The 13,973-nt window shown below is 37.1% G+C and overlaps 2 protein-coding genes and 2 long non-coding RNA genes across 5 annotated transcripts in view; 2 read left to right on the top strand and 2 right to left on the bottom strand.

Moving 5' to 3' along the window:
- Window positions 1-555, bottom strand: part of LOC134800154 (uncharacterized) — a 92,714-nt gene extending 92,159 nt beyond the window's left edge. Inside the window, exon 1 of one of the 2 annotated variants that reach the window (XR_010145513.1) lies at window positions 53-555. This is a non-coding gene — a long non-coding RNA (uncharacterized LOC134800154). The remainder of the gene's footprint in view (window positions 1-52) is intronic. The other variant, XR_010145514.1, reaches the window with a different exon arrangement.
- A 1,489-nt stretch (window positions 556-2,044) lies between these two features.
- Window positions 2,045-6,574, bottom strand: LOC134800144 (carboxypeptidase B-like). The gene is made up of 7 exons (XM_063772617.1): window positions 6,455-6,574; window positions 5,403-5,615; window positions 4,798-4,888; window positions 4,451-4,552; window positions 3,937-4,152; window positions 2,586-3,011; window positions 2,045-2,289 (listed from the first exon to the last, which is right to left on the bottom strand). Exons 1-7 carry the CDS (start codon window positions 6,553-6,555, stop codon window positions 2,125-2,127), a joined length of 1,314 nt encoding a protein of 437 aa, XP_063628687.1. The 5' UTR covers window positions 6,556-6,574; the 3' UTR covers window positions 2,045-2,124.
- A 1,738-nt stretch (window positions 6,575-8,312) lies between these two features.
- On the top strand, window positions 8,313-10,023 carry LOC134799820 (uncharacterized). The gene is made up of 2 exons (XR_010145471.1): window positions 8,313-8,684; window positions 9,345-10,023. It is a non-coding gene; the product is annotated as an uncharacterized LOC134799820 (long non-coding RNA).
- A 657-nt stretch (window positions 10,024-10,680) lies between these two features.
- LOC134800150 (uncharacterized) lies at window positions 10,681-13,334 on the top strand. Its single transcript, XM_063772624.1, has 4 exons — window positions 10,681-10,838; window positions 11,477-11,646; window positions 12,438-12,613; window positions 13,101-13,334. The coding sequence occupies exons 1-4, from the start codon at window positions 10,682-10,684 to the stop codon at window positions 13,318-13,320; spliced, it is 723 nt and encodes a 240-aa protein (XP_063628694.1). The 5' UTR covers window position 10,681; the 3' UTR covers window positions 13,321-13,334.
- The last annotated feature ends 639 nt before the right edge of the window (window positions 13,335-13,973 follow it).

Below are 13,973 nucleotides of genomic sequence, written 5' to 3'. Positions count from 1 at the left end.
TTGTTTAGGTATGCAGAACCGGTCATACAAAATAGACAAAAACTATACTCACAGCTGACACTCCGAATGTGGCGATCACTTCAAACGTCAAGAACATGTTCACAAAAAAATAAATAGATCAAGTCAAAAAAACGTAAACACGCCGAGACGCGTGCGCAGCGCAACTGACTGCGAAATGATCATAATCCCGTTTTCCAGCTTTTAAAAACACACGTGGTTTATCAAGCGAAAAACGACACAGTGTGACACCGTGTTTAAGTTGACTCATCGCAGAAACGTCTATACTGAACAAACTTACATTTGCAGTTGAAATGGGCGCTGCTATCGCAAATTACAGCGAATTGATTAGTTGTGAATTTGACCACCCGCATCTACAAGTTGGTTGCTTTGACGTTTCGCTCGGAACGGCAACGTTGTCACAATGGCAATGACGATAACAGGTTATGTCGTCACAATTTGTTTGCTATGGTGGAATGAACCTTATTCGAAAGTAATTAGAGTTTATTTTAATGACAATGTCATTTATATGAGGCCAAGAATTAATGACGACGTTGTATCATAATTTTTGTCAAATGAATTAGTAGTTAATCCCTCATCTAGGTCGACTTTTAAGCTTTTTTAGCGAGCAGATGGTATGCAGTTCTCAAAAATAAGTATAAGTGCACCTGTATCTACTGTTTTACTGGTCCATGCTACCTTCAAAAAAAATTTTAATGTCAAATTGTATTTCTTCTACTTATATGCTAACAAATTAATGACAGCTATGGAGGGTAGAGGTACCTCTACTTTCCATAATAACTTATCGAGACAATTCTAGGTTAGAATTTTAAGTAAGAATTTCTAACAAACCCAAACACAGGAAGATTGCATTGTTTTATCACAAAGTTCCTAAGGCTACCTCCGCCGGCTCCGTGATGAGCTTGCAAGATTTTATTACATATACAGACAACAGGTGAAACTACATAAAATAATAACATTTACATTAGGTACATATGGTCCTATTTTCCCGCACTAGTGCCTAAAATGGCACTTTTCGTGCGAATGTCAAAAGTTAAAGGGCCGGGCAAATGTACTGTAAAACGGTAGTGTTTTAATTTATCGCCACTCGTTTCAAATTTCCTCTTTTCCGCACTTGTATCGTAAATAATTATTAATGCGTCTAGGTTAGCCCCGTTTATAACTATTCTACATTTCAACATTTCCACTATTTTGTTACAACCCACGCTAAGTAAATTAAAGTAGGGTTCGAATACACGATGATTTTTAATCGGTGATCAGGAACCAGTTTTTCTAATTCAGTCATCGATGGCGATCACATTTAACTATGAAACCAATCGCGAAATCGTGAAAAAAAAATTAACTCTCTCATAGAAAATATCAACATCGGACCAACCCAAATGTATGAAACAGGCAATTTTTTTTTGTGATTTCGAGGTTGGTCCCATAGTTAAATGTGATCGCCATCGATGACTGAATTAGAAAAATCGGTTCCTGATCACCGATTACATTTCTTGGTGTATATGTATAGGGACCACGGCTCGGGACCACGGAGATGATAAAATAGCCTTCTGGGATACGAATATTTAAATTCGTGTTCCTTCTTTTATCCGTCACTAAATTAAATCACGTTGCTCGGACTAAAATATTTTAGGGCTAAAATAGTGAAATAAGTTACCTAGTACATTTGGTGACGGTTTGCGGGACAAATACGTCATTCATAAGCAATAGGTATCAAGTACGTTTCTCGTTTTATAAGTTTTGTTTCAATTTTATTTTACCTGCTTCTCTAAAAAAAATTTGGCCCACCTGATGGTAACCAGTCACCATAGCCTATGGAATGGACTCTTGCAACTCCAGAGGTGTTACATGCGCGTTGCCGACTAATCCACCCTCCTCCCACCCTCGTTGAGCTGGCAAGAAAACAACACTATGGGATATTGTTAATTTAATGAAATCAAATGTAGCGAAAGATACATATATTATTATTATTTTTTACATTTTCGGGTACCTAGTTATAACATTTATTTTTGTTTATTATCATAAAATTACACCTAAAGATATATTATATCATGTGAAGGTTTTTATTATAAAACAAAAATCATTTTACATTTAGGCAATTGAATATTAGTTGGCGTTGCGAGCGACGTAGTAAGACCTGGCAAGACGAGCAGTGGTCGCAATGCCCCTCCAGGTCTCCTCGTTGATGTGGTCGATGTACTGCGGCGGCACGCGGAAGTCCATCCCGTAGCCCGGCAGCTCCAGGGTGTAGGAGAATGGGATGCCAATGTACTGCAAAATGTAGTAGATGATGTAAAGTTTAGGACTTAGAACAAATCCTTGCGGTACACCTATATTGTGATATTAAAGCCTTTGGTACCTTAAATATGTTAAAAATAATTGCTCGATGTAGATTTAAATATATGTACTTTACAAAGTAAAACTTAAAATTTTTGTAAATCGGTAACAATAAACAGATTTTAAAAAAGTCGTAAAATGCTACACAAGTTATCCTAGCCCCAGTGTGGGTAAGCTCACTAAGGCTTGTTTAGGTATATACAATTGTTTAAATATGTTTAAAGACCAACCTGTCCATAATCCTGAGCACTTCCAGACGTAGCGTAAAGAATTAAGGCACTGTTTCCAACCAAATAAAACGAAGCTTCCGGCAGTTTGACAGCATCCATTACAGCTCCCATAGTCGCCCCAACATGGTGGATATGCGCCACGTTTGAGGGCAAATCTCCTGTGCCGAATCCATACAGCACCCAGTTCCCATGGCTATGAATGTTCATATACAGTTGTATTCTGTCTACATGTTCGTGTAGGATATCTCTAACGATTTCGGTTTCTGGTTCGGAGAAGGCTAAGTGGCCAGGGTAGACGTCGGAGCAGGGGTAGTCGGAAACGCCAACGGTGTTGAAAGAGACGTTGAAATTGCGGTTAGCGTCAACACCGTAGCAAGTTTCGCTGACTTCGGGATAGAAGGAGCGAGTGCGGCGCCAGAGGCGAACCTGAGGGACAAAAAAGCGTATAAGTATTAGATTACAGTTTGTAACAATATTTAAACACGTGAACACGCAGCAATTTTTCCAAAGTGAGATAAAAGGAAAGAAAACTAGTGAAGAGTAGGTTTTGGATTGGGAAATAACTTAAACTTGTTACAATAGCTGGAGCTCAAATTCTCATAAAACGGAATGAGTTTTCTCGCACAGCAATCCAACAGGTAGGCAGAAATAGTTATTTACGATACAAGTGCGGAAAAGAGGAAATTCGAATTACCTATTCGCACGTGTATCGTACAACGTTTCACAGTACATATGACCCTTTAAACTTTTGACATACGCACGAAAAGTGCTATTTTACGCATTAGTGAGGGAAAGTAGGACCATATGTACTGTAAATATTTTTTCTTAAATACTGAATCACAACGCCAATCTTTGAAGGTAACTTTGAGACAATTTACAAAGAGCTCCACTAAGAAAAGATTTTTTGAACACCTAATGGCTGAGCCTAATGGGGTGAAAATTAGGTTAAAATATTTTACGACTTCTACATAGCTGATGTCGCTGGCTGCATGAAGTAAGATTCCGTAAAATCTACTTCTCTGGTTTATTCTGCTGCAACCAACCTCATTTGACTCAACGCTCAATTCAACGTGGTAGAAATGATGGTCTACCTACTTTAAATCGGCATAATAAATATCAACATACCACAATATAGTACCATCACGCTCCGCAATTGTTGCGCCATTTAGGTTCCTAGCTAAATTGATTGTTCAATACTACGCTATAGAATTTCCAATTCTTCTAAATGGCATAACAATCCCGTGTGGTGACTGTACATACAATAACAAATTTCGAGTTCAGGAGCAAATTAGGCACATGTTTCGGTAATAATAAAATTATTGACATAAAGCAATTAGAATAGAAGACTTACATCAGTATGCGTGTATTCATAGCCATCAGGATTAACGAGCGGATGAATGATCCAGTCAACGTTCTCCAGCAGGTCTCTGTCCTGTTCTTGAAGATCCTCGACCAGGCGGTGGATGCTGTACAGCGCCACGGGGGTGGTTACCCATTCACGGGCGTGGATCATGGCGTCCATATAGTAGATGGGCTTGGAGGTGTCCGCGAAGTTTGTTGTCGAGATCTGTTGAAAATAGCAGTAGCAGAAACGGACAGAGTACGTTTAATATTTGTTTCATAGTCTAGAGACCGACAGCTGAATTTCTCAAATCATGGTAAAATATTCAACTGGCCTAAATGAAAAAAAAATATTCTGTACACACGCTTATAGGCTAGTTCTAATTGTATAAAAATTCGGGGGATTATTCAAACGAAATCTACAACGTTGCAATGTCTCATAAAAGTGTAAATTATTTTGACGAAACCACAGAAAATAAAGAAGTGTGGACCAAATGTTAATTTAATAATAAGTATGTATGTACCTTCAGATACTTAATGGCACGACCTTCCCAGCTGGTCCCAGCGTTGACTAGAGTCACAATATCAGGGTACGCCGCCGCGATTCTTTCCAAATACGCATCTATCTGTAAATATACGAAAATAATTTATAATAAATATATTGCATCTTTTCAAATCGCGAGTGAATATGGTAAGATGACTATTCATATTTTAGAGAAAGCATGCTCCATTCTAGACCGCATGGGCACTTACTATCAGGTGAGATTGTGGTCAAATGTTTACCTTTACCCAACAACAAAAAAATAATGGTACTTAAAAAATATTGTATTTTTAAATAATCTTACAGTGCTTTGCAGTATATTTCACAAACCTCAGCATACCGAGGGTATGATTCAAAAACCATCCTATTGGTCCTGGTCTGCTGATAACGCGATATCTCGGCGTCGTGCTCTTCGAAAGCCCTGTAATAAATAATATTGACATGCATTATAGTTCTTACAAAAAAAATTGTGCGAAGTGCAGGAGGAAAATTTGAAAGCCGACTTGTACTTAGAATGTTCTTGATGTAAGAGGCCCAACAGATCTGATATTCTTTGAAAATAAGGGTTTATTGTAACTTGGAGAAAATCTGATCAAGAGGAAGAATATTATCTTACGTAGCGATATCTGCAAATAATGCTCTACACCGTTCTTTAATTCGTCAAGAAACTACTGCTCCAGAGAGACTATCAGCAGAGCTTCACTCAGTTTTACGAGCCATACTGTCAAACGTCAATGCGAAGGATGTTTGGTCAAGCAGCTGTTTACTAGTATTAGTATTACCTGAGGCCTACCGCCAACATCGAAAATACTATTTAGATTTTTCGACCCAGATAATGAATTTTCATTATCTGCCACTCTATTGCTCTTGCACATAGAGCGACAGAGAGGCAGATAACGTTTTTCGATCGGTAGACCCCTGAGTACTAAGCTTACTTAGCAACATCTTCTAAGTGCAAATAATGTTCTACGCCATTCTTCTCCAACTCTTCAAGGAACTGTTCCTTGTTCTGAGGGGACACCATCACCAGAGCGTCGCTCAGGGCTACGGCGCCATGCTGCCAGACGTCCACGTCCAGGGAAACCTCAAGGTCGTGGAGGAGCTCCGCGTGGGACGGAGACATGAGCTTGACTCCGTGGACTGTGAAGCTGTAATACATTTAGTTATATTTATTAACTTTATTAGATACAGTGATATAATTTGAATATAAATAATTATGATCATCAATATCATCATAATTACTTACATACTTCTTTAATAAGAGATTATTTTATGAATATAACTTTCTCTTTATGGCTTCAAATGAAATTGAATTATCTTATTATTTATTTATTTATCGTATGGCTAGTTTCCATTGCGTTTCTAGTATTTACATGCTGATTAATATTAATTAACAGTGATCGGGGATTTGGTTGCAACGCCCTGATGTAGTAGATTTTTTTTACAGGCTTTTATTTAGTTTCACCTGACCGTTGTCTGTGTGTAATCAAATCTCTCAAGTTAAATTTGATTCACTTCCGGTTTCCGATTGAGCTTAAATTTTGCATACATATGTAAGTCGGGTGACAATGCAATATTATGATGTCATCGAGCTGACCTGATGATGGAAACCGGAGGTGGCCATAGGAACTCTGTGATAAAACAACGAAACCTAATTGTGTTTGGGGTTCTTAGAATTGTCTCGATGAGTATTAGTTGCCCGTGGAAAAAAAAGTACAGTCGGTGATAAAAGCTTGTACCAAAAATGAAATGTTTGCCAAAAACTTATTGGCTTTATTATCATATCCATAATGGCAGTAAGCCTGCAATATGGATTGATTTTTTCACGCTATCTAAGTAGTGTTGAAATACATTTCATAACATAAAAAAACATTATTATTTACCCCTAGTTACAACCGAATCCCCGATCACTGATAATTAACAAATTTGTCAGTCTAATCGTCATATAATTTACAATAAGCTGTGGATTTTTTAAATGATTACGTACCCAGAGTAGATGTCATGTTTCCCAGCATTAGCCAAGGAAACAATAATAGCACTCAAAATGAAAAATTCTCGAAAGACCGGCATCTTCTTGGCAAGCCACATAAGAATGTGCCATATCTTCAGACTATAGAATTAGTATAATCTTAATCCTACTTTGATTATAAATGACATATCTGATAAAATCATTATTATCAGATAATTAGGTATATTTATGACACTGCATATTTCGATCAAAAGATCGACGTAAACTCAAAGAAGTGATAAAATGTGCAAACAGTAGCAAACTTTAAAGACTTAACTCCGCCATTATTTTCCACTATCTTGTAATTGTGCATTAAAGATTAAAAATTTAAATAAATAACTACCTACCTACATATAATTATGTTTCAATTGGGTCTCTATTGTTTCCCAAATAGTTTTAAGTCATAATATATTGTTTGTCCGAATTTTTGTTAGTTTGTGGTTTTTCTCAGAAACACGTAACTTTTCAGGATTGCCATAAAACAAACCTAACCTAACCTATCTATAGAATAACCTTACGAAAATCCTGAAAAGTTAACGGTTTCAGTTTTATGACTAACGATAATATGACAAATAATACATTATGACGTAAAACTTTATGAGAAACAAAGGGTTCCCCCCCCCCCCCCCCCCCCCCCCCGAAACCCAGTTTCAATTAGTTTAGTCAATAGGTATTTATTTACTTAGTTATTGTGTCTATGAGACTATAGTAGATGGATGACACAGTTCAGGTAAATAACGTTTTTTTTAATGAATGCGTGTTAATTATAATATGTATGTAATGTTTTGAAAAGATGTGTCCCGCCGAGTTTCTTGCCAATCCCATATTGGGATACCCTCCTCCAATTAAAAGGATCTTCTCGGGCAGAGGTGTAGGGTCAAGGATGACTCACGCTAGACCGGGCCGGGGCCGGGCCGGAGCTTCGGGAGCTTTGTTTTCTGTGGAAAGCACCACGTGATCACCGATCAGCCGTCGACATGACATGTCGGACGCCTCGGCTCGTGCATGGCCCGGTCTAGCGTGAGTCAGCTTTATTTAACGTTCATAAGTGTATTGTATGCTTACTTAAAATGCCGACCGGTCTGGCCTAGTGGGTAGTGACCCTGCCTGTGAAGCCGATGGTCCTGGGTTCGAATCCCAGTAAGGGCATTTATTTATGTGATGACACAGATATTTGTTCCTGAGTCATGGTTGTTTTCTATGTATTTAAGTATTTATATATTATATATATCGATGTCTGAGTACCCACAACACAAGCCTTCTTGAGCTTATTGTGGGACTTAGTCAATCTGTGTTAGAATGTCCTTTAATATTTATTTATTTTATTTATTATTTATTTTTATTTTTTTTTTTTTAAACATAAATCTCTATCTTATCTTTATCTTAGTAATTATGCAATGAACGTGACTATACTCACGTTTAAATGGACGCCCCTTACAAACCCATGATTAATAGAATTCCATAGTGCATAGTTTGCTTTGTTTCCAGAATTTCCTGGTTACTTGAGACGAGAGTCCACTTAAACAGCCACAATGTTTCCTAATGCCTTGGCATATGGTTTATTATTCACTGAATTTTACCAGGAGATACTACCTTACTGTGTTGTAATGTTTGTATGTGTATACGCAAGTCGATACAATGTTATGACACATCAATGAACGGACCAAGCGAATCGGATATCACCTTTGAAATTCGCTTTGCTTGACTCTAGGTACACCAATTTAAAGTGAGTTCCCATTACACGTTGTTTCAAGTGTGTAGTAGTCATACTTAAACTAGTCCAGAAGAGGCGAAAGCTATCGAAACGGTTAGGAGAGAATAGCATGAAACCGTGGTTTTAAGAGTCAATGCTCACAGGCATCACAGACTGCAGTTGGAAAACAAGCTCTTGCCAATTCGTCCCAGTTCGTTTGAGTAGAGGCGATTACGATCGTCTTTTATTAAATTTCATTGAGTTTATCAAACTGAAACAAACTTTACTACTTTAGCGGTACAATTTATATTTGATTGATGATTGATCATATTGAAAATACTCAAGTTCGAGTTCTTTTAGTTGTTGTTGGTAAAGAAAGTATAACCTGTAGAGTTAAGTTACTTGATTTGTTTATGATTGTAAAAACATTGTTATAAATTGTAGATTGACAGTGTTTAAGAAGATCGTGGTGAAATGCAAGTTATAGGGATAATATTTTTCGCATGCTTGGCCTTCGTAAGTATTTTCTCTTTGCTTGTGAATAACCGGTTATAAAGTGAAAGACTGGATTGTTATGTTATAACGAAGTTTAAGCATTCCTGTATGTGAAATAAAAATATGTAGTTTATATGTAGGTACGTGTATAAAGATACCAACTTAAAACATCACTAAAGCTTTTGTAATGTTATGCAGAGAGTACCTATAAATAAAAATCTAATAAGTACATCAAATAAAATTAAAATAAACATAAAATATGCACGCATGCATGTAAAGCATTTAACAAAGCAATTGTGATTTAGAATTCTATAAATTATAGACAATATTGTTGTCTTAACATATAATAGCAAATAAGACCAAAGAGTTTTAACTAACATTGATATCGTAGTCAGTTTTTGAAACCAGGAAATAGCCACTTACTCGTAAACACAAATATTTTTGTACTTTTTTAAATTAATAACGATAATTTAACTGGGTATATGTGTAAATATAATTGAGTATAAAAAAGCGAGTCGTAAGACATCTATTCCCTGACATAATCATCTCCCCAAAGAAGTTTACAATGACCGGTCATTCTGGTCAAAGTGGTCAACCGTTGCTATCATTCCACGGCTCCCTGCGATCTTCGTCGTTATTTTTAAGTAAAATCAATAACTAACTCTTATTTTATTGTTTCAGGCCATAGCTATACTAATCTTAATCACATGCTGTTTCTACAAAGTCAGCAGTGGCAAAGACGATCCCGAAATGTGCAAAGCATCAGTAAACGCATCAGATAAAGTACATCGAATGAAACAAATCGCACACAACAAACCAGTCAGTGACGAAAAGCCGAGCGCAAATGTTATTTTATTTTTAAACAAGAAAAATAAATACTCAGATGAAAAAAGAAATCATTATCAAAGTCACAGTGGTGATGGGCTTGGGATTGGTCATTTTAATGACGGATTCTGCAGTCATCAAAGCGGTTGGGGTCATCACAGTAATGATCAAGGATTTGATGATTGTGGGCATACTAATGACGGAGGGCATGGAGGGGATGGGGACGGTGGAGACGATTAATATAGAAACCCTGTAGTAAATATGATTCATAAAATAGCATAAGCATTAAGTTTGATTTAGTGTACCTACGAGTGATTTATTATTTAATACCCTGCCAACCAACCAAAAGTTTTTAAGTAGGAACTTAAAGTAGGCATTATTTTATAAGATTCTTAAACTTAATTTAACAAGTTACCAATGTCAAGATATTAAAAAAGATCTTATTTGTGTAATGTCAAGATATTAAAAAAGATCTTATTTGTGTGATAGTATAAATTGTTTTTATTTTACATATAAAATATGAAATCACTGATGTTTATTGTTTTTTATTCCTCTTTTTATTATTAGCTTTATGCACAGTTTTGCGATCTGCTATTATAATTTGTTCATATTGTTATGTCACATAAATATATACCTATTCTTTATTTTCTATTTTTTTAAATTGATGCCGTGCAAACGCGACTCCTTAACGTTTTGGTCTCATTAGATTCTATTTTAAACCAAAGCGCAGTGTTATAATAGCTCAAACGTTTTATTTTGTACTTAGTTCGAACCCTCCAGTTCTTCTCTTGACACATACTGATTGATACTGCAGTCTTAATACACTGCAAATATTGTAATTATTACAAATATATTACTTATATTTATACATCCGTTACGCAAGATGTATATTTAGTGATAGTAACTCTACAATAATTGATCGTGACAACATTACCTACTCAATCGTTGTCATTAAGGCGTTTAAATGATTTAATAAATGGAGCAAGTAAATTAACGTTCATGTTGACCAAGTTTTATCAGTGTCATTGAAACAGCCATATGAAAAACACCTTAATCTGTAAAAAAACATTAATGTGTTCAATATTTTAAAAGCAACGAAAATGAGTGAAAATCAAACAAATTATTGTTAAAAAATGTTAAAAATATCAAACGAAGTGTAAATAAAACTATTAGAAAAAGTGAAATTAAACAATATGTCATCAAAAGTGTGGATAAGGTTTGAGAAGCAGAAGAGAGACGGGACATTGATGAGGCTGAGGATACAGGACCTGCCGCTGGACAGGATCGAGGAAGCCACGGAGCTCATGGTCAGGTACTTCGCCAGGGATGAGCCTTATCGAAAAGCGACAGGTAAAGATAAGATAAAGATAGTTTATTTTTCAAGTAGTTAGTATTACAATGGTGAAACTAAATAAAGGTGCCCACTGATGAACAGTCCGCCGGACGGTATCGGCCTGTCAGTTGTTCGGAACTGTCAAAATTTTGTTCTAACTGACAGGCCGATACCGTCCGGCGGACTGTTAATCAGTGGGCCCCTTAAAAGCTGATATAAAATCGTTTTGCAAATGTTACACACATTTCAATACTAAGTTAACGAGTATGAAGACTCCCTGATATTTTTTGCTTTTTCCTTTTTCCTTTTTTATTAAAATAATAAATTAATGCATGTTCATTATAAGATGAAATGTTTTGAAAAGATGTGCCCCGCCGAGTTTCTTGCCGGTCTCATTTTGGGATACCTTCCTCCAAATGAGGAGGGAGTGGAGGGACTTAAATCTTCTCGGGTAGATGTGTAGGGTTAGCGCCAGCGTAGCATTATTTGACGTTCATAAGCGCATTCTTATATGCCTAGTGCCTACTTGAATAATAAAAACTACCTCTATGCGTAAAACAAATCTTGTCTTCATGATGTACCTAACTTACGTGATTGGTAGCAGCTCCTTTTGAATGTATGCTTTATTTTTTTATTATTGAATGTATTATTTCAGGTTTTCCAAATAACCCAGAAGCATTAGAAGAATACAGAGATTATATAAACAAAATATTCCGTGACCCTGCCAGTCGCAATGTGATGTGCTGCGCTGATACTGACGAGGATGAACCAGACATCATCGGGATATCCTCGGTGGCTGTAGCTACCGAGTCGTATTGGGACATGGTAATATTCCATATGGTACAGTATATCAGGATGGCAAAGGTATTCAGAAATATTCCGTGACCCTGCCAGTCGCAATGTGATGTGCTGCGCTGATACTGACGAGGATGAACCAGATATCATCGGTGTCTCATCGGTGGCTGTAGCTACCGAGTCGTATTGGGACATGGTAATATTTCTTATGGTACAGTATATCAGGGCGACGAAGGTGTTCAGAAATATTCCGTGACCCTGCCAGTCGCAATGTGATGTGCTGCACTGATCTGACGAGGATGAACCAGACATCATCAGTATCTCATCGGTGGCTGTAGCTACCGAGTCGTATTGGGACATGGTAATATTCCTTATGGTACAGTATATCAGGATGGCAAAGGTATTCAGAAATATTCCGTGACCCTGCCAGTCGCAATGTGATGTGCTGCGCTGATACTGACGAGGATGAACCAGACATCATCGGGATAACCTCGGTGGCTGTAGCTACCGAGTCGTATTGGGACATGGTAATATTCCTGGTACAGCATATCAGGGCGACCAAGGTATTCAAAAATATTCCGTGACCCTGCTAGTCGCAATGTGATGTGCCTTTCTGATACTGACGAGGATGAAACTAATATCATCTGGATATCCTCGGTGACTGTAGCCACCAAGTCGTATTGGGATATAGTAATATTCCTTAAGGTAATATTCGCCATCAAATATATCAGAGGGCCTAGTTAAAATGACAATCGTTGATAGAAAACGCCAATCGAAACTATATAAAATAGTTAGAATAAATAAATAATCGTTCCTCACAGACCGCCGGCAAAGGAACCGAAGAAGCGAAGAAGATCAACGCGATATTCTACGATGTGTCCCACTCCTTCGACCTCTTGAAGGAGTTCAACCTCTCGTCCTACTACTCCGGGAAATCTTTGGTGGTTGTGCCCGAGTACAGGGGTTATGGGATCGCGGAGAAGTTTCTGACAGTCAGGTACGATTATTTAATTCCACGACATGTCCCACTCGTTCGACCTCTTGAAGGAGTACAACCTCTCATCTTACTTCTTTGGGAAATCTTTGGTGGTCGTGCCGGAGTACAGGTGCTACGGGATTGCGGAGAAGTATCCTCATAAAACCCTACGTATTTCTTTTTGTACATAGGTATTCCACAATATATTTGAACATGAAACGTCAAACCAAAACAGTTCTCAGACTTTTTTTTCTCAAAACCAAATCTAATACCTAATTTTATTTTTGTTTATTATTTTTACCTTTTAACCACTGTAGACTTATATAATTATAATATAAGACACACAATATCCAGCTCATTTCGCCGAAGTCTGATAAATAAGACAAAACTTCGTGTAACTTCGTACCGGCAGCATCGACACGAGCACGCACTGACGAAAAATCCTAATAAGCGGTTAAAAGGTACCTTATTCAACAAATACCTAGAATTTAATGAATTTATTTTACAGACGCCTAATGTGTGGAGCCCACGGCATACCCATGACAGCCGCATGGATGTCCACATTCGCGACCCAGATCGCTGCAGAAAAAGGCGGCTGGCAGACCCTCTGTGAGCTGGACTACGCAGACATAGCTATGAGGCATGGTGTTAGCTTCGAGGGGGTACCCCCCACTAATAAATACATGGCGGCTTGGCCTCTTTATGAATCAAATAGCCTTGATAAATAAACTTCTTGTAAATATTTCTTGAGTTATACGACTCGTAGTTGGTACGTTTAGCTCGGAATTAGGATGTTATCGGGAGCAACTATAACCAGCTTATGTGTAGAGCTTGGATGTATTAATAAATATTTGTAAACAATACACGTTTCATAATTACAGTATTATTTTCCCCTAAAGTTATTTTTCTTTTATGCTAATCTCCATTTAATCTCTGCAACGTAAAAACTCGCTTTCGCAATAAAGCGAGCAATCTATCATCAATTTAACTTTGCTGCTCGTTTTATGGCAGGCGCTTACATTATGCACGAAAGTTCAAACATTTGAAGCTAATCTTTCGTTTTATTTGCGTCCAAAGTACGTTTAAACTGCGGTTTACAGGTTAGAATATGGTGTAAAGGAGTTTCGGATCTGGTGGTAAACTTTATTTGAATATAAACCGTTTTATTACCTGATAAACTTAGAAGTTGAACTTAGTTCTTAAGCCGTTAGGAAGCGGAAGTACATTAAAGTTCGCAATAAATTATATTTTGACTTCATTATCAAGTAAATGATGTCATTTTATTAACTGTATTAATATATATGGTACAAAAACATGTCAAAAAACAATAAATAAAAATAACAAATTAAATAAAAGTAAATGATTAGATTCGAATTCGAGC

This window comes from Cydia splendana, chromosome 19 (assembly GCF_910591565.1).
Source record: "Cydia splendana chromosome 19, ilCydSple1.2, whole genome shotgun sequence".
Lineage (NCBI taxonomy): Eukaryota > Metazoa > Arthropoda > Insecta > Lepidoptera > Tortricidae > Cydia > Cydia splendana.
Note: the sequence above shows the minus strand (reverse complement) of the source record. Positions and strands in the feature narration are given on the sequence as shown.